The sequence below is a fragment of the Manacus vitellinus genome, unplaced genomic scaffold, assembly GCF_001715985.3.
Source record: "Manacus vitellinus isolate BGI_N305 unplaced genomic scaffold, ASM171598v3 scaffold_26_pilon, whole genome shotgun sequence".
Taxonomy (NCBI): domain Eukaryota; kingdom Metazoa; phylum Chordata; class Aves; order Passeriformes; family Pipridae; genus Manacus; species Manacus vitellinus.
This window is the reverse complement of record NW_021939960.1, coordinates 6320130-6339988: the sequence shown is the minus strand read 5'-3', so window position 1 is coordinate 6339988 and position 19859 is coordinate 6320130. Positions and strand designations below refer to the sequence as shown.

The 19859-nt window shown below is 46.9% G+C and overlaps 1 protein-coding gene across 1 annotated transcript; it reads left to right on the top strand.

Moving 5' to 3' along the window:
• The first annotated feature begins 1086 nt into the window (after nucleotides 1–1086).
• GATA5 (GATA binding protein 5) lies at nucleotides 1087–9973 on the top strand. Its single transcript, XM_029960352.1, has 5 exons — nucleotides 1087–1254; nucleotides 6690–6815; nucleotides 7727–7814; nucleotides 8380–8504; nucleotides 9488–9973. The coding sequence occupies exons 1-5, from the start codon at nucleotides 1141–1143 to the stop codon at nucleotides 9641–9643; spliced, it is 609 nt and encodes a 202-aa protein (XP_029816212.1). The 5' UTR covers nucleotides 1087–1140; the 3' UTR covers nucleotides 9644–9973.
• Nucleotides 9974–19859: the final 9886 nt, after the last annotated feature.

The following is a 19859-nucleotide window of genomic DNA, read 5'->3' as shown; positions in this document are numbered from 1 at the left end:
TCCGGGAGAGCGGCAGCCATCCTCTCTGCCGTTTATTTTTGCTCTTGAATTGTGTAAACTGCTCTTAAGTAGTCCAAACTATTCTTTTGTTTATTTATTTATTTTTAATGTAATTAATTACTGCAATAATTTTTTATACTTTTCTTTTTACATTTCATTTTTATTTTCCATTTCTCCCCCCCTTTAAGTTTTGTTCTTTTCCCTTTTCCTTTCCTTTGGATCATTATTAATACGATAGACGATTTATTTTTAAAAAAATAAAGGCGTATTTTTCTTCGGAAGAAAATAACAGTTCAGGCAGAGGAAGTTATTTAAAAAAAGAAAGTTAAAAAAAAAAAAAGGCAGTAGGAGGAAAGAGAGCGACTCACGATTGAGGGGTCCCCCGGTTTCGCTCTGGCTGCCCGTTTGCCGCGGGGCAGGGACGGACCGCGGACGGTGTTCGGAGCGGCCCCGCGGCTCCTTCATGGGACTTTTTTAAATTTTTTCTTTCTTTTTTTTTTTTTTTTTTTTTTTTGCGGGGAGACAAAAAGTGAGGAAGAGTCTCGCTAGCAGGAGTTGGGGTCGCGGCTGGCCGGTGATGCTCTCCCGGGGAGCCAGCCCGGCATCGCTCCACGGGCAGCCCCGAACCTTCCCCGGCCGGGCCGTCCTCGCCGGCCAGCGGCTTCAGGGTTTTCTTGACAGAAATCAGGAAAACGGTCCCATTTTTTCCCCTCTGTCTTCATAGAAATCAGGAAAACGGTCTCATTTTTCCCCTCATTTATTTTTGCATCCCGGTATAATATCTCTTTCTCCCACTGGTAGAATCCTAGCCCCTTCCCATCCCAGGGAGACCCCAGCCGTGTTCTGCTCTTTGGGGTCTTTCAGGGAAGGGATGGAGGAATGTGTTGTCTTTAAGCAAAATATTAAAAGATTAAAGTGTGGAAGGAATAAAGGGGTTTGGTGCACACTTGGTAGGCTGGAGGGAAACTCTCCCCGGACCGGGATTGTCCCCAGTACTGGGGCAAAGAGGATTGTAGACTCTCTCCCGCAGGGTCCCCCTGTGCGGTGGGGTGGCTCCTGACCCTTACGCCGTGTGTATCTCTTCCAGAGTACCTCGAGGAGTTCCCCGGGGATGGCCGGGAATGCGTGAACTGTGGAGCCATGTCCACACCGCTCTGGAGGAAGGACGGCACCGGGCACTACCTGTGCAACGCCTGCGGGCTCTACCACAAAATGAACGGCATCAACCGGCCGCTCAAGCCGCAGAAGAGGCTGGTAAGAGGGGGAAACTCCCCGGGACTCACCCGGGGGTGGCTAGAGGGCAGGGGCCGGGGAGCTGACTCGGTGCCTGCACTGCTGAGGTCTCTGTTCTTGTGTTAGGATCTGTTTGACTCTCGGTCCTCCCACAGATCAGTTGCCATCAGCACTGGCAGGAGACCCTTGCTGTGGTGCAGAAACGGCTGGGGTCAGTGGGAATGGGATGAAACCAGAGGGATTGCTGCCCCGGCAATGACTGGTGGGCAGGGGAAACAGAGCCACAGGGACTGAAGGGGTTCTGGGGCTGCACAGAGGGTCTGCACCAGAGCCAAGCAGGGACAGTCAGCCCTGCCACTGGCTGGGACTCTGTGGGCTTCCCCTGGCTCCATTCCTGCAGTGGGTGCATTGCTTTTTATTCTATAATTGCTGTCATTATTATTTCCTAGTTCTTCCTGCAGACACATGCAGCCTAGGCAGGGTAGTTGCACAGGAGGCAGGGCTGGTCCTGAGCTGGCCCAGCAGGTTTGTGGCTGCTTGCAATGGGAGCAGGATGGGGCCCAGTTCCCTGCCCGCCTAAGGGGAAAACTGGGGGTTTGGCAGTTCCCAGTTTCCCTGAAGGTTAAACACTAATTCCCCCCCCCAGTGTAATATTGGGCTTCTTCCATCTGGGATCCTATGGAGAGAGAGGAAAGGCGCCTCCTCTTTTTTTCTGTGCAGTCGCTTTGGGATGTTTAAATTTGGTGGTAACAGTTTTGGTTTTAGAGGCTGTCATCAGAAGCTGTCATTAAAAACAGGATGTTTGTTGGAGCTGTGCTGGGGAACAGCTGGGAGCTTCTTGAGCTTTCACTCAGGGTGTATTCCTGCAGTTATTTTTTTTGTATTGCAAAACAAATTATTAGCAATAACCCAATAGAGACAAGTTTCTGTGCAAGAAAACCTTTAAGAAAAAGAAAGTTGAGACCGAGCAAGATGTTTCATTCTGATTTCAATTCCAGAAATGCAGGTCTGGATTTGCAAAATGAAATGGGTGGTAGCTCCAGAGAAAATCCCCCTTTTCTGTTCATCACATCAAAATCAAGGCTTTTCTGTGAAATATTTAGCATTATGCGACAGGATTTGCCTGTCTCTCCAAAACCCTCCTGTCTCCTCTAACATTAAATCTGCTGTGCCGCAAATCTCAGAGTTGCGCTGCCGATTTCTTCAGAGCGAGCACAATCCGTGCATAGAAGGAGGCGCAAACCAGCTTAAATTCAACTCCGCATTTTGGAATGGCATCCATAAGCGCCAGTGGATGAACTTCCAGAGTTCTTTTGAACAGCTTTTCCCTGAGGAAATCGGCGAGGTCTCTCTGCTCCTCAGTGTTTTATTGTGGCGCATGGGAAAGGAGGCGGCCGTGCGTTGCCTGCACCCTGCCCGAGCCTCATCCACGGCATCCATGAGTGCACTTCGGCATAAATTTTTTCGGCAAACATTCCAACAAAATTTTGTGGTGGAAAATGTTTGTTCGCAGAATTAAGACCGCTTTCCCAGGGAGCAAATTAGTTGGGAATTACCAAAGTACTTCCGACCTTTTTTATCATTATTTGGCAATCAATACAATGAAGTTAAAGCTCAAATTAAAGGGTTGATTCTTGTCCAGGGGAAGCGCTTTCCTACGGTTTAAATACTTGAGGGGATTTGTTTTATGGGTTAGAAAAGGGGCTGCAATTTTGACTTTCCATCCTGAATTTTCAATGAAACATTTCAAAATCTTGGGTTTCCCCAAGGGTTTGAAATGTCGTGTTGCAGCAAACTGTGCCTCAGTGGATCTATTGATGATGGACAAGAGGGTGCCAGGTGACCTCTGCAAACCCACCGCAGAGGGAGCAACTTGCACCCCTGTGGCTTGGGATATTTATTCTCCCAAACAATTTCCATAGCAGGGGATGGATGTCTTCCCTGCTTCACCCACACAGGCTGGGTGAGAGCAGAGCAGTGAACACAGAGACATGCCACGAACGATGAAATTGGCTTTCACAATGCAGCGAAATAGGGGCACGGGAAGGAAAAATGGTTGCTTTTGTCCTTTACGTTATGACCTTTGTTCTGTACGTAGACGCCGCGTTGGGAGTTATTTTGACTTGTGTTTCACAAAGCAAAGTCCCCCATAAAGCCCTGGAGAACACGACGTGGCCCAGATATCGCTGCGGGAATGACGTCCCGCGGCTCGGCAGCGCTCAGCCTTGCTCGTGCGTGGGAGAGGGCGAGCAGTCGTAGCGTAGTTCCCACTTCATTTTTTGTTTCTTTTTTTTGAGATAAGGGTGACATCCTCTATGCAGCAGGGACAGCCATCCTGCTACAGCCCGTGTCTGGATTCAAAGCACTGTGGCTTTCGGCAGAAAGGGTTTGTCTTAAAGGAGGAGGAGGCAGCGCTTTGTTTTAGGCAGCACCTTTTGTAGCTGAGGTTTCTTGGTGTGTTTCACAAGATACCTTAGATCCAGTCTGAAAAGCCAGATCACTTTTGCCATCAGGAGCAGCTGGTGGAGGTGGATGGCTGCATCCCAGACTTGCAATTCCCCCCTATTTCAAGGGGATCTGCCCTGCATGGTACAGCAAAGGGGGGCAGTTGCAGCAGCTGTCCTGTGCTCAGCAGCTCCCACACAGTCCTGAGCTAAAGGACTAACCTGGAGTTGAATTTTTCTGGCTTGGCTCAAGGATTATTTTTTTTGACTTTGGCTCAGGAGGTTTCAGCCTGTCCTTTTTTACAGTTTGCAATACACAGTGGGTTTGGTGACACTTCTGCAGAAGGTGAGGGTGGGACTGCTCACAGGCCTGGGACAATCTAACAGGACCCCAGAACCACTCAGTGCTTATGGTGTGTGCCTTGGATTTCTCCTGCCCTTCAGTTCCTGCTGCTCCCTCATCCTCGAAAGTGCAGGTTTGCCCAGAGCCTTAGTAACAAAGACAAACCTCAGAGGATGCTGCTGCCTTTGGCTCTGAGCCTCAGATCTGCCCACTTTCAGGAGCTGAGCTCAGATATCTCAGCACACTTTGCTACAACATTTTTCCTGTAAACAACAGATCCCCTCAATCGTGCTGGAAAGGGGGACAGAGAAGCATTGATTAAATCTGAGGCTTCAGTGCCTTCTTTTTTCCTGTGAAACCCTGCAGTTTCTTTTTTACCTTTGAAAAGGAGGTGAAACAAAGTCTCTGATGGCTTGGTCTCCCTTGGAAAGACCTGTCCTGTTGGCTCTGAATTTTTTGGGCTCTCAAAGCAGTGCTTACACGTGGTTGATTTGATAGGCACCAACTCACCATTCCTTGAGCTTATCAGCAGCACTTGGCTGTCAAGCCCGGTCCATGAAGAGTTTTTGTTTGAGTGTATGCTGCATTTGTATAAATAAACACTGAGCACAATGTTGAAGTCAACAACTTCCTAGACAAGGTCAGAATGGTACAAAGGCTGCGGGGTGGAGCCAGGCAGAAATGCATTTTCTTTCAAGAGAACTGCTGGGAAACCAGCAATAAGGTATTGTACCCTCGTCCTTCAGTGAGCAACAGTAGCCTTGACTGTCTCTTTCTTGCTAATCTGGCAGGTTGTTGTGCAGGGGCAGGTTCTCATGGGGTTTCTCAGATTAAAATTGTAATATTTGGTGGTAGAGGATGTTTTTTTCTCTCACTGGCTGCGTGAGGGGGAGCCAGCCTGCAGAGTGTTGCGCAGGAGATGCAGAAGGCACATGTCGCTGCCCCAGCAGGAAGCCCATGAGCAGCACTGGCAGGGTGGGCCAAGCTCTGGCAGGGCTGGTATTGCCCTTGGGTCACCAGAGCCACAGGTCTCATTGCCATCTCACCTGCAAGCTGCAGACAAAATGTTGTGTGAAACAGGGACAGCGTGTCCCTGCCTCCCAGGGACCAGCAGTGGCCCAGAAACTTTGGGGCTTTCCAAAAGGCTTTGAATTGGCCTCCTCCCATCCACAAGTGATGACAGATTGCACCAGGAGCAGTTGTTCCAGGCTGAGTGCCTCCAAATTCCCCTCTGTGTCCATAGCAGGAGTTGGACCTCAGAACCCTTACACCCATCAAGTGTTCACCTTCCTCTGCTCCCATCAATTGCAGGATGAACGGCACAGCCCCAGCAGCTGAAAAGCTGTAGCTGCTCCTGGATCTTGCTGTGACACCATGTCCCACATTAGAGACAAGGTCTGCTATCTCATCCCCTGTGCCAGGCTTGTCAGCTCACACCCCCATGTATTATTATTATTGCCTGGTTTATTTCTTGAAAGCTGAATCATTTCCAAAGCAATACCACTATTTGCAAATAGTTGCTGAGACCTCTTTGCTGAGCAACAAGTGAATCAAACCTTGGCCATGTCACTTGTGCCTCTTGAAACTCAAAGCTGATCTTTATGTGCCTGCTAACCTTGTAAAAACATTTCATTTTTATTCCTACTCTTCCCACCTCATTTGTTATATTGCTCAGTCAGGATATCAGGCAATAATGGAAAAATAAACAAACAGGGAGTTCTTTATTGCCTGCATCACCTATCATCTGCCTTTGAGTGGATTCAAAGTGATTTTTCTCAAGGCTGAAGAACATCTTTACACACCTGAATGTGGAGAGCCTGAGATATTACTTATGCCACAGGTACCTTATACCTAGTGAGATCTTTTACTAGAATAGGTTTAATACTTAATGTTCAGACAGTTCCAAATGAAATGTCTACTGAGCAGACAAGTCTGTATAAAGAGAGAGGTGAATTTTCCAGTGGCTTGGAGGAAAGTTGTCAGAAATGAGTTTGCTGCTTCTGCCAGAACATTTTCCTTCTCCATTTGGAATTATTAATATTTCAGAGCCAGCAATCACTGCACTCATAAAATATGTCATTAATTAATGTCTACAGGGTGTTTCTGCAGCCTTTAAGAGAACAGATGATCTGTGAGACGTGAAGAATAACCTCCCTGGTGTCACCATGGACCAGTTCAGTTCGGTTCTGCTCAGTTCAGCCAATTGATTCCAGTTGTCTTAAACCAGAGATTAATTGGGATGTTGCTAACTTTAGCTGTAGTTCTGAGTGCAGAAAAACAGAGGAGTTCATGTAAAGCATGAGGAGTTTTCTTCATGCTTTTAAAGTCCAGCTGATATTTTCCACCTCTTTCTCCATCTGAGTGGATCTCCTGGAGGGAAGTTCTCTCTGCTCTGAGTCCTGATCACTTCCAGAAGATTTGTTGGAAGTTTGTGAAATGAGTTGCAAGGATACTTGCCATGTTTATAGATCTCAATAACAAAAAAACCACTTGCAAATTAGAGTGATCTCATTTGAATGTAATTTCTTTGATCTGAATTTGGTTATCACGTGTGTTTCACATTTTCCAGGAAAATGGTGTAGTTGGAGATTTTATTTTTGTAGGAAAGGAAACTTCCCAATTCATCATTCTTATGTGTGCACTCATGTGTTTGTTTGCTTGTTTTTAAGTCTTCATCGAGACGTGCTGGCCTATGTTGCACTAACTGCCACACAACCAACACCACCCTCTGGAGAAGGAACGCCGAAGGGGAGCCCGTCTGCAACGCCTGCGGGTTGTACATGAAGCTCCACGGGGTGAGGAACATGTCCACACTGGGAGGGACCCTTTGGGTATTGGGATCACTGCCCAGCAGCTCTGGGAGATCAGGTGTGGAGGGACCAGCCCCTAGACTGGACCCAGAAGAGCTGAAACCCAGTCCTGTCTCCTTGAACAGTTAAAAGCTCAGTCTACTGGGGTTTCCCAGGCTAAGGGGGTACTGAAACACTCAGAGTGCCCAAAGAAACAGTGGATGTCCCATCCCTGGAAGTGCTCAAGGCTAGGTTGGATGGGGCTTGTAGCAACCTGGTCTAGTGGAAGGTGTCCCTGCCCATGGCAGAGGGGTTGGAACTAACTGGTCAACCCAAGCTGTCCTAGGGTTCTATGACAAAGAAAGCTTACCAGGCTCCAGTAGCTGGAGACTGAAGGTCCCCAAACCCAAACTTTTATATATACTAATTGAAAATGTGTGAAGGATGCTGAGGAGGCCACATGGAGGCTGGCTGATGACATTTATTCACAGAGGATGGGAACTGTTGATAACATGCCCATCAGCCAAAGAGAACACTCCATCCCTCCATACAGGCTTCTTCAAACTTCTGCCATAAGGGTTGAAGTCTCTTTACCCCATGACTGTTCCATCTGAGCCATGTAGGCTCTCAGTGTGTCAGTGTAATTTAATAAGGCCCCATCATAAAGGTCACTAATAAATCAGGAAAAGAACAATAAGAAATAAAGGAAAAAAACAAAATCTGTGGGAAAACCTTAGCTGTTAGCCTTATACATCTTCCAGCCAAGGCCTGTTGCAGAGAAAAATAGCACTCAGTGAAGGACAAGGACTTTAGGTGCTTTGCATGAGCTACAGCACATAAATAGGAGAGCAACACATGTGTGGAAAGGAGCTGAGCAAAATACAATATTAATGATTCCAAACTTTATGAATGTCAAGGTACCACGACCTCTGGCCATGAAAAAGGAAAGCATCCAGACGAGGAAAAGGAAGCCTAAAAACATTACCAAAGGCAAAGCCTCAACAGGTACAGTGCTGTTATCATCCATCCTGAGGGCTTGGAGCACAGTTCACCTCAACATGTCTTCTGCAAGAAATAGATAATTAGAAAATAATATTGTGATTTTTTTTTCCACTGATGATTGTTTTAGATCTAGGGTCTGTATTTATTCTCATGTGAAAGGAAGATGCTGGGTGGGAATCCCAGTCCTGTCATATTCCTGTGGGGTTCCTATGTGGATACCCAGATCCAGCCCAGCAGTGCCCACATTCAAGCAGATTAGGGCTAAATTGAGTAATGGGAAAATATATGGGTGGGAATGGCATATTAAAGATTGAGGGGAATGTATCATGATGCATTCAGCATTAGCCCATCCATCCTGTACCAGCACTGCCAGACTGTGAAAGGGTTCCCTCCTCCTCCATCAGCATCTTGGCAGCCAAATACAAAGACTTACACTGACAGAGATTTGGTAGAGAAAGAACAGTAGGATCACTCCATGAGATGTGATTATTGTCATTAAAATATAAATTTCTTTAAGAGCAGGTTTGCGCCTACATTGCTTCACCACCCTCTACCAATTATCTTCCAGGATCTACAACTTCGGCCACTAACTCCCCTTCTTCCATTACCAACTCAGACAGCACGGTCACTTTAAAATCAGAGCCCAGCACAACCTCGCAGTATCCCGGACAAACCATCGTGTCAGTGTCCCAGGTGAGGCACAGGGACCTGCAGCCATCCCCTGCTGGGCTGGATGATCCACACACCTCCACAGCCACTGACCTGGGAGGCCCTGATGAGGTTAAGAAATTAGGTCATTGCTGCCTCAGACTGAGGAAAGCAGGGAGCACGAGCCAAGACATCACGGACCAGGAAGGGCTCCAGCCTGTTGGCTCCTCATCAGCTCTTTCGTCTTGCAGTGGGGAACTGGGAGGTCTGAGCCCTGCTGTGAGAGGTGATCGGTGGTGAAAAGGCTTCAGTGCAGAGCTGAGTTTAATTTCCATCTTCTGCCATGAAATCCTGGTAGTCACAACCCTGTCGAGTTGGTGAGATCAGCCCAGGGTGGAATCCTCTGTAGTTCCCAAGAAAAGGCTCCCTGGGCAAACATTGTCTGCACCTTATAGCCCCGAGGTGCTCAGCGACCCGTCAGAGGCCTCAGGGTGCTTGTACCCTGAGCTTTCCTTTGGGGTTGGCTGCTATTTCATATTGATGGAGGAAAAAACAGGTCTAAATCAAGCCACACATCAAAATTTTGTGACCCAACACTGTCTTTATGTTGAGTCTAAGCTCTTGCTGAGCTGGACACATGTGCATGGAGGGGAAGCTCAGCCCCAGCACCCAAGTGCCTGGCGCAGCATCAGTTACACCGTATGGGATAGGGGTTTTTTTTGCTTGAAACCAAGAAACCTGGTTTGTTCTGAGCTCTGAAAAAATATACCCACACCTAGAGATCTCCAAACTGGACATATTTAATCAATAAATAAATGCAGGTGGGCCCTGGGATGCCTCCTCCCTGCCTGGGCATTGTGCTTGCTTGGAATGGAATGTCCTTCCTGCCCAGCTCCAGGCTGTTCCGAAGGGGTAACCCACTCTGTTCCATCCTAATCCTACCACTGTGCTATGACACAGGGCTGAGTGACCTGTTGGTTAATAACTATTGGCTTTCTAATGCCTTTCTGCTTCCCTCCCTGGGGCAGGCACAAAGCCAGTCGGACGAGGCGCTGGCCGGTGGCCACGGCGAGTTCAAATTCGAGCCCGAGGACTACACCTTCTCCCCCACCACCATGGCCCCGCAGCCTGGGCTGAGTGTGCCACTTCGACAGGACTCCTGGTGTGCCCTGGCACTTGCCTAGAAACCCTCAACCTCCAGCAAAAAGCCTCGGGACCAATGTTTTCGGCTGGCCCCGCAAACGGCCGACGGACAGGAGGACGGGCTGCCCCAGCGCCTCAGGACTGCAGGGTGTCCCACAGCCACAGGACAGGTTTCTCTTGGAGGATGTATGTGGAAAAGCTGGATGGGGCTGGGATGGCTCTGCTGTGGTACCAGCTCCCCAAAAAGCTCATCCTTCCCTGGAGCAACCCAGGGCTGCCTCCCCAAGGCCAGAACCTGGGGGCCACCTCCACTTTCCCGGGGAAAGCCTTCCTCCTTTGAGATGAAAACAGCAAATAAATGCATCCCAGAATCTATGTTTATTCGCAGTGATTTCTCCCTCCTATGTCTCCTCTGTGTGCAATTTATTCCACTTTCCAATAAAGACTGTAATAACATGGCACCAAATAACTTAATTTTATTAAAATGTAAACTATGTGGCCTGCCTTATGTTTTATTGGCCACAACAGGAAGAAAAGAGAAAAAAAAAAAGCAACGGTTGTTTTAAACATTTATTGTTTTATATTAAAAACGATCATCTCTCTATAGAGTGTTAGCTTCTGAAGCGTTTCGCGTATCAACACTGAGCTGATGAGTCATACATGAAATAAACACACTGCTCTTCCCTTTCCAGCTCCAAACAAAGAGTATTTCGTTGTTATTTTAGGCAAATGACATGACAAAAATGGTCAAAACCTCCCAATAATAAAAGAATACAGAAATGCTGTTTTCTCTTTTGTATTTCCTCACAGGTTTTGATATTGCCAGCTCTGAGCATTAGAAAATCAGAAGTTAGTCCTCCAAAACTTAACAGAAAGGTTTGAAGGATTGAAAAATAAAGGATATGTTGGAGTTATATTTTTTGCATCCAGTTTTTGGGATGTTTTGAGTGGAGGATTTCCAGCTTTCAGCCATGCAGAGCAGATTACTTTTTAATTATTTAATGAAAACCAAGTAGAAAACAAATTCTTAGAGCTGAGCTGTAGAAAAAGATCTTCAGCGATGCAAAAACATCACATTTTCAAAAGCTGGCAACAGCATGTTTCTACAGCTTCTTGCAGGTGGGAGATGGAGAGATATGCTCTGCTGGGGCATGCAGGGGGGTCCTGGAAGTCCTGAGGAACCTGGGGGTGAAGAGAAGACCACAGTGAGGAGGGGAGATGGGTGGGAAATGAAGGGGGAGCAAGGTCATGAAGTTACTTATGGCCTACTTCATTTGTTATTTCTAAATAAAATCCCCAGCCTGGCTGGACAGCTATTTATGGCCAGGAAACTGTCAAGTAATAGTTCCTTTATATAGAAGTTGACCTGTCCACAGCTTCCTGGAGCAACTCTTCCTCTTGTCAGAAGAGATGGATCGCTTGATTTTTATTATAAACAACAGGCTAAAGATGATCAGGGAGAGTGAATCTGACATCAAGTCACAACTCAGCTGAGATGGAGGATGATGCTTTCCACCATGCAACCCTTGCTGGAGGAAAGGAGATGCTCCAGGCACTGGGGAGCACTGGTCCCCTCCAGTGCTGCCATAGCTCAGCGTCTGTTGGCTCAACCCACCCTGTGCAGGCGTGGGGGGGGTTCAAGCCACCCTTTTATTAAAGCCCATGGATGAAAAACTGCCTCTGGAGGAGTATTTATTGTGTTTTCAGAGCCTCATTAGCAGCTTCTATGATGCAAAGCTCCAGTGCTGGGGCAAAGGCTGTCACAGAGTGGCATCCCTCCAACGCCAGGCTCAGCACTGGCACACCACGTTTGCACGGCCAGGCTCTACCCATGGATCCACATCTCCACCGTTTGTTTTTCCACTCTCCAGCCTGCCAACATCCGCAGCACAGCCAGGCACAGCCATGCAGCAGATAAGCCAGCAGCACGGGGCTGGTGGGTGATGCCGTCCCCAAATCCAGCCCAAACTCTGCCTCTGGGAGTCAGGAAAAGGGGTGATGTGGCCCAAGCTCAGGCGACCCACAGGCGCCCGAGGTGACGTGCCAGGACACAGGCGGGCAAGAGGGAGCAGGAGCCCTGGGTGTAGCATGAGTAATGCTCCCGGGCAGCTCCCCAAACCCCAAACTTCACAGGCAAAAAAAAAGGCAGTGCAACACAAGTCATGGCAAGATGATTTCTATGGATAGTGGCAGGGGGTCCCCGCTTTTTCATCTGCATGACCCCGAGGAGGAGAGTCATTTTAAAGGCAAACAAGGAGACCTAAACAATGCCAAGATGTTGACACCAGTGGCTCCAGCAGTTTTATTTATGGCCTGTTGGTGACCGTCGACCGGGCGTCGGGATGCTCCGGGGGCTGGTGACAGACGAAACAAGGCAGAGGGACAAGAAGTGAAACAACTGGGACATGTAATTTTTCCTTCCTGCTCGCTCCCTGCACTCACTGGGTGACATCATCCACAAGGCTGGTTTTTCATTTCTTGTGTCTCCCAATCTTTCACTCCCATTTCCAAGGCAGGAGCCATCCCTGAAGATTTCTGTGTCTTGGTCTCCTAATGGCAGAGGCAGCATGTCTGCACAGTCCTGTGGGAGAGGGGGAATTCCTTTCCTCCTGGTTCTTGCACCCACAGAGGAGCCAGCACCCCTGTGCAGCTCCCAGCCTTGCAGAGCCACCTCCAGGGGGATCCATGCAATATTTAGCCATTCCCTCCCCAGCTGCCACTTTGAAGACCTTCACTAGGGGATCCACATCCCTTTGTATCTCTCATTACATGACAAAGAGGAGCATCTGCCCCGATAAGTGTGAACAAAAGCCAAGGGAAAGTTTGGGTCTTCCCAGCTCATGCTACATCCTCAATCCTGCTCCTGCAGCCTCCTGGCCCCTGGTGGCCCAGCCCAGCTCAGCCCCCACACTCTTAGGGGTTTGAATGGCTGGGGTGGCAGCAATGCAGGATATCAGACACAAAACTGAGGTCTGGGAGAACCAGACCCCCCAGCTGACCAGGTTATGGGTTTCTGTCCCACCCCTCCTGGCTCCAGGAATTGGTTTGAGCCTGCCCAGGCTGTGCTAACAGCAGCTCCACCACCCTCTGTCAGCAGACTCACCCCTCCCTGCCCCATCCCCAAACAAGGCTGATTTGCAGATATACTTCAGAGATCAACTTTTACTTCTCTTTCCCAAACCTTGGTACTCTCTCCCCTTCCCAGGCATGGGGTGTATTTGCTTTCCTACAGGTCTGGTGGCTGTGGACAACTATTATGTTTACTGTTGTTGTACAGCTGCCTCGGAGCTATCAATTGCCTTTGTTCAAAGGTCACCTGCCCAGATGATTTTACAACACAACTACAATGATCTGTTCCATTTTGCACTTTATACTGATGCCACAGTGATTTCTACCAAGTCATCGAGTGAGTAATGAAGCACTTGAGCCTATAAACACATGTTGTCCTTTTTTATGATCATATTAATAGCACAATAAAATCATTGCTCACACAAGCAGTTGCTTTAAAAAAAAATGTTTCCTTTTGATTTCTTCAGGAAAAATGGAAACTTTTGGTTTCTTGTCTGCTGGACCCCCAAGCCCCAGACTCTCTAATGGGGTGTCACTCCTATGCTGGAGCACAGAGAGACACCATTTTTACTGTGTTGCACACAGAAATCTCCAGCACAACTCGTGTGGCAGCTCAGCTGCCGACTGGGCTCTGCCTAAATTGCAAATAGCACCCAGCTGGGAGAGAGGTTTGAGTCTTCCTTGGCACAAGCCTTGGGGACACACAAACCCCAGGTGAAGCTGTGCACCACTCATTAGGCTGATTTGTGCCAGCTGAGGAATGTGCCCATCGTGGTTATAAGGGGATAGGGGCATTAAGTTTCCTTTTCTTTGTCCTATGGTTGATAAGTCTATGAAACACTGTGTGAATCCAAGAGGTTTTTCCAGGAAATAAGGTGAAAGCAAGGCTATGAGCCAGGTACAGCAGTGCTCAAGGGGTTGTAGGGCCCTGTTGCTGTTTTTTAATCCCTCTGGAAGTGCTTGGTGATATAGAGAGGCAAATTCCCTTTTACCTCCCAGTCCCTGTCCACTGCTTCCCTGCTCCTCTCCAATGCCTTTTATTGCCAAGCCAGTGTCATGTAGCAGCCAGCAAAACAACTCGTGTTGCTTTCCAGGTCAGTGTGCTGCAGTAATTAAATATCCAGACTATTTCCTTGTGTAGCAGCTAAACCAGAGCTGAATATTCAATCTCACCATTGTATGCATAGAAGAAGAAAACAAATAGCACCACTCCTTTAATCACATCAGGTGGTCCTTCTTGGAGAAAGCTTTGTGTCTAGGGGTTGGAAGGAGGTGGCATCTCCAAGAATTTCTTCTGTTCAGTATCAAATTTACATAGAATAACCTAAAAGACACTTAATCAGGAACAGTAACAACTTCTGCAAAGTGGTTTTATTTCAAAGAAGCTCCTTTTCAAGGGGAAGCTTGGTGAGCAGCAGCACATTCCAAAAAGGCTCTTGTTAAAGGGAGTTTATACCCACACAGTTGTCTTCTCCAAAACTCCCAAAATCCCATGTTTCAGTAAAATTTCTGCCCGAGAGCATGACTGCATGGATACAGCAAGTGTTGAGAGGAAGGATGGGGAGCAGTATTGGACTGTCTTTATAGTCAAACTTAACAAAAAACAGCTTTATCTACAATTTTCTAAAGCTCTGGGACTGCTGGAATTTACCAGCCTTTGTACTGTTCTTGCAGGCTGACTTTAATGTTGTTAGAAAATGCATTACTATTGGAATTTAAAGAAAGATTTTTATAGCAAGCATTTCCACAGCAGTGTTAGATGTGGCCAATAGCAGACCTTGACTATTGTGTTGTTTGAAAATGTTGGAGTCTGAGCTGCTTCCAGGGCCAATTTCTCAGCTGACACAAGGTAATAGTGCTGAATCACTCCTCCATAAAAAAAAATTAACTCATTAATAGGTTGCTATTTGTGTTTCCTGATGATCTAGAAGAAAACAGGAGGGAGCGGGAAAATTTAATCATTCAAGTAGAAAATTCTGTTTTGTCTTGGGTGCAAAACTAGTTTCATGCTTGGGAAAGCTTTGGGATCCCTCATCTTGGGAATGAGTGCAAATGAGAGCACATGTGGGGGAAAGGATGGCTAGAAAAGAATAAAGTAATGGTGCCTCTCACGATTTTCTTCCAACCAAGCAAATGGCTCCATGCAAACATTGGTAGAAACTTCCAGCCCTTGTCCCGGTCTCATCTGTGCTCACATTTCCCTTCTCCAGAGACAGGCATGGGAATGACCCTCCTGTGGGCCCACCTGAAATATTGACTGTGGGAGTGAAGCAGAGGTGGGCACAGGCAGGACATGGAGCAGGGCCCTGATGTCACTATTATTTCAGGTGTCGGAATCGTTCCTCCCATCTGTTCACTCCCTGCTTGTAATACAGAAGAGTAGCTCTGGCTCGTGAAATGCATGGGAATGACGGGCATTCAGCCACGGGAGCCTGCTGTAACACCTGACTTGAAGAGGTGCTTCAGCTGCCTGTAGTGATATGGCTCAGTGAGGGGTTGGAAATGCTGCTGGAGACCCCACCCCTCCGTGTGCGAGCAGCAGGACTAAGGTGAGCAGCCAGGTGGAATCGGTGTTAATCATTTACCCCCAGTGTGATGGAGGCTGTAACAGACACTCTCTGTGTGTACAGGGATCTGTAAGCATGAGTGTTGAACGGGGAAGCTGCTGCTCAAAGGGCACCATAAAGTGGCCTTTTGGGGAGGCAGTTTATTCAGATCCACCTTTGTTTGCTTTGTGGGAACACGTTCCACTGCCTTGGTGCTCTGTCACTGGCAAGGCCAGCACCTCAAGGCAGCACAGATGGGGATTGCAGGGTGACTGCCACTCCTGAGTCTGACCTTGACATCTTTCCTCCCTGATTAATAATGCCTCAGCACCAAACAAGAGCAGAGAACTCAAGGTCGCCATTAGCCGTCGCCTTCCGTGTTCAGGAATAATGGTGGTGTTTGAGCCTCACTCCATGGGAATTCCCTTGGAAGCATGTAGGCTGGCTTTTCTGCTGTCCTAAAGCATTTTAAACCTATTATGTCATCATGGATATAATATGTATAAATTTCTGTATTAAATAATGCAGATATAATAACAGGGCAAGATTTGGGATTGAGTTGGCACTCAGGAGTAGATGAACATGTTGCCATCACCTTCCTTCAGGAGGAAAAAGTATTAACCATGGACTGTTATTCCTCCATAACTAAGTTCATCCTAGTCAACAGCAACCCAGACCTTACTATCTTCAGCTTGAATTTCTTCAGGTCATACCCCAAACAGGTTTTCCCCAGGAGCAAGTCATGCCTGTGTGCTGAGTCACTAGAAGGATCTTACAGTTCCATGGGAGATAGACCAAGATAAAAGCAAAGATTAAAGGGACTTTGTTCCTGGATGAGTTTTTCTCTTGGTCCATTGCAGAGCTTGCTCCTAAATCCAGCCTTGCATCCACAGAAGAGGCTCTGTGAACAGGAGCTTGGCCCTGTGCTCTGCATTCAGGGTGAATGTACATCCATGGTCTGTGGCTCCCAGGACAGTCCCAACACATGAAAGGCCTCACACCTTCTCTTGGAGGAGGCTGAGGACCTAGCAAAGCTGCTCCAGAAGCATCACTTCAGCAGGAAAGTTGGTCTCATCAGTATTCCCATAGCAGGCTTTGCTACATGCCCAGGAGCGATTGACAGTGGCTTGAACTTTGCTTTTAAATCATGCAGCTTTGCCTTATATTAACACATGATTAGAAAGGATTTTGCAATTTAAAATATTAATAATGGATAACTCATTTCTGAGCAGCAAGTTTTAATAAGACTGCTCCTTCTCGGACGGGCTCTGCTCTGATGTCATTGACTTTGACATTGCTGGTCGCCCTTTTCTATAGACAAAGATGCAGAACTGGTTTGTGACTTCCTCCCTTTCCCCTGCTGTCTGGGGTGCCCCTGGCACTTCAGTTTCAGAGCCAACGTTATCTTTGCAGTGTTAATGGAAATAAATCTGGGGAGAGGGGAGCCACATCTGCCCCATCACCTTGAAGTGGCATGACTGGGAGAGCAGGAGCACCCTGGGGTGATCATGGGGAGGAGGCCCTTGGCCTGCCGTTGTCATCTACCCCTGGAAATTGGTACCTATGTCTAAAACAAAGTGCAGACAGGAAAAGCACTGCCTTTTACCAATTTTTTTTTTGGGGGAGGGGGGGGGTGGTGTGACAGCCAGGACAGACTGGAGACACCACAAACTGCTTTGAGATGTTGGCACTTTTCCTTCTCAGGAGTTCTGGGTTTCGGAAGGTCTCTGTGCTCGTACAGACCGGATTTTCTTAAACTTTTTAGAGCCTATGTTTGTTCTAAAATGAAGATACCTCTTGACTTTTCTTTTTCTGGCTTGGTTCAAGCATCACCAATCATTTTGGTTACAGTGCTGTCAATGGGGCTTGTAACATAACCACAAAATCGGATACATCTGGAGAACACTGAGCAAGGTCACCAGGGACAGAGTTCCTTTTGGTTTTTATAGGCAGCCTGGATAAATGGCAACCAAACCTTCTTGCATTTGCAGGAGGCAAAAGCCAAAAATAAAACCAGAATTGCATTCATGTTTTCCAGTTAAAATAGCTGTCTTCTATCCCTGTGATTAAATCCAGTTTTGATTTTTCAAAGAAAGGCAGGCTAAGGATCAGTCCATAATTAGTAGAAAATTGGTTTGGATAGAATAGAAATCTACTTATCTCTTCATCAGAAACCAAATCCAAACAAAACTAGAATCTGATTTGAGATTTATAAGCCTTTTTAAACGCAGCATTTGAGTGCTTCTGAATTTCTCCAAAACTAGGAGTTAAAAAAAAAAAAAATGTCAGGGAGAAATCCCTGTGACTTCTCAGTCTTACTCCGAAGCAGGAAATTTAGGGACTTCCTCCTAAGGTTTCTTGGGAGACCGACGTGCTTTTTGTTATCACTGATGCCTTTTCTTGAGGTGCACAATTGGTCTGCAGAAAACAGGGCCCAAATGTTTAGGTTATTTTTCCACCCCCAGCCCAGGCTGCCCAAACGTGGTGATTCATTAAGGAGGCTGCGCTGCCGCCAATCGCCAGCTCGGGTCCAGGCTGCGGCCAGCCCGGAGCGTATCCTTGGAGTGGAGCCTTATCTCGGGAGCTTCCTGAGTCTGCAGAATTGAATGAAAGTCTCACCAGGAAAAGTGGTTTGTTTTGCTTTTAGTTTGTTTTGTAAGAAAGCTGAGAATTTCCCTTCCCAGCCAACTCTGAATTGACCACAGGGGAGCTCACGAGTTTCAGCGCTTCGGATCCTCAGGTTCTCTGGACTTCAGAAGTGCTAAATTCCTTTAAAAAAAAATATAGCTAAACATTTTCAGTCCTCCACTGAAATTACTAATTCAGTTCTAATACGGCAAGAGGCTGTGAAAGTGCTGCCCCTGTTGTCAGTACATTTCCTTCCCTTCCCCGATGAGATTTTTGGTAAGACACTGGTAAAATCTTTAATCTCTATCAGATTTTCAAGCTTGGCTCCCTACCTTTAACCCTGTATTCACAAGGGCACTTTCTCGTGTCATCTTCATGTAATAAGTCATCTGTTGCATCCACACTTCAGCAGTGACTGGAGCTGGGATGTCATGAGGCAAAGTGGACCTTGACAAAAGTCCAGCAGGAGGTCAGGGGCAGAAACAACCCTGGGTTCTTGACTCTGGATTTTGTCTTGCTATTAGGGTAAAACCAATCTACATTGTAAAGTTTGGATTGTGTTTGAGCAATGCAACCACTGCTGGGGGTAGACAGTGGGCCTGGGTTAGTCCTGCTGATGAAGCTGTATCTGCAAACCCATCCTGGAGTGAAGCTGAGCTGCTGTAGAGGAACCCCGGTCATCCCTGCCAGCAGCACTGTGCTGTCCTCCTCAGAGCTGGCATAATCTTCCTAAAAAAGGTCATTTCAGGCTGAAAAACAGCAAAGATCCTCCATTTCAGACCAAAAAGGGATTTTGTTGGGGTGGGGGGAAATAGACTAAATTTGGTAAACACTTAACAAAGTTCCCTTAATTTAACAACAGCTTTTATTAGATTGCACTTGTCCAATGAGATTAATGGACGTTTTCCTTTGAAACTCTGGGAGTCTTTCCTAGACACTGGGAATAAGTAGGCTCCTTCAAACGTTCTGCTTCCTACAGGATTTACTGGCGAAAGATTTAATACAATTCAGCACAAACATTTTAACCTTTCCATCTAAAATGCTGAATTCAACCGTTTCCTGAATGTGTATAATTTAAAGGCTCGTGTTTTCCTGTGTCATGCTCTCTGAAGCATTTTATGTCGCCTTGCTCCTATTGACTCTTTTAAGAAAACACTCCATGAGTATACAGTCACTTTCAGATAACTCAGATGTTTACTTTATGAATGAAGGAGGAAATTGAATACTCAAATAAAGTTATGCATCTAAGTGCCAGGAGCTAACTGCCCTCTTAAATTTGCTTGTCTTCTTGAAAGAGTCTTTAAATACAATTTATGACGTAAAGAGCCTTTCCGTAGTGCTGAGCAGGATCTCCACTGTCTCAGTTATAAATGGATGCTCTCAGCAGCTGTATGTAGCTCTTGATGAAGTCTAGGCCAGGGACAAATGCTGGGCTTTCAGGAGCTCACGTGCACCCCACTGATCTGTGGGGGGTGCAAATAAGCAGGCTGCTGTTTTGACAAAGTTATCTGGTACAGACAGAGCTACAAGCAGGTAACTAAGGAAAAGGAGGGTTTCTAGCATCATCTAACCACTGTCACACTGAACTTTAATATTAGGTTTAGACCTCACAACTGGGGGAAGTGGTGTGTGGCTGCCTGGGGGAGCAGTGTCTTTTGTTGTCCTGTTTCTCCTGCCCGTGGTTTGGAACAACTTAAATCTGATTTGTATTTAGGGATATAACTCCAGTCCCTAGTTATCCTTGTCTCTGCAGTGTGTTAGGACCAGAGGTAATTGTTTTTTCCTTAAAATAGCTGGCAAGCATGATTGAATTTGCATTGAATTAAAAAATAAAGCAATTCCCCAGTGAATTAACCTTGCAGACTCCCCAGCCTGTTTCTCCACCCCTTTCCTTCAAGGGAGTTTCTCCCAAGACCTCATTCCACTGCACTAATGAATCGCTACAGTAATGGGAATATGATTGACATGTTAAATGTCCTTCCTTGAGCCAGAATGATTATAGGAAGATAAATAT

Coding starts and splice junctions, on each gene's coding strand:
- GATA5 (XM_029960352.1), top strand. CDS start 1,141: ATGTCCACACCGCTCTGGAGGAAGGACGGCACCGGGCACTACCTGTGC. Junction 1,255..6,689: donor TCAAGCCGCAGAAGAGGCTG/GTAAGAGGGGGA, acceptor CTTGTTTTTAAG/TCTTCATCGAGACGTGCTGG. Junction 8,505..9,487: donor CCATCGTGTCAGTGTCCCAG/GTGAGGCACAGG, acceptor TCCCTGGGGCAG/GCACAAAGCCAGTCGGACGA.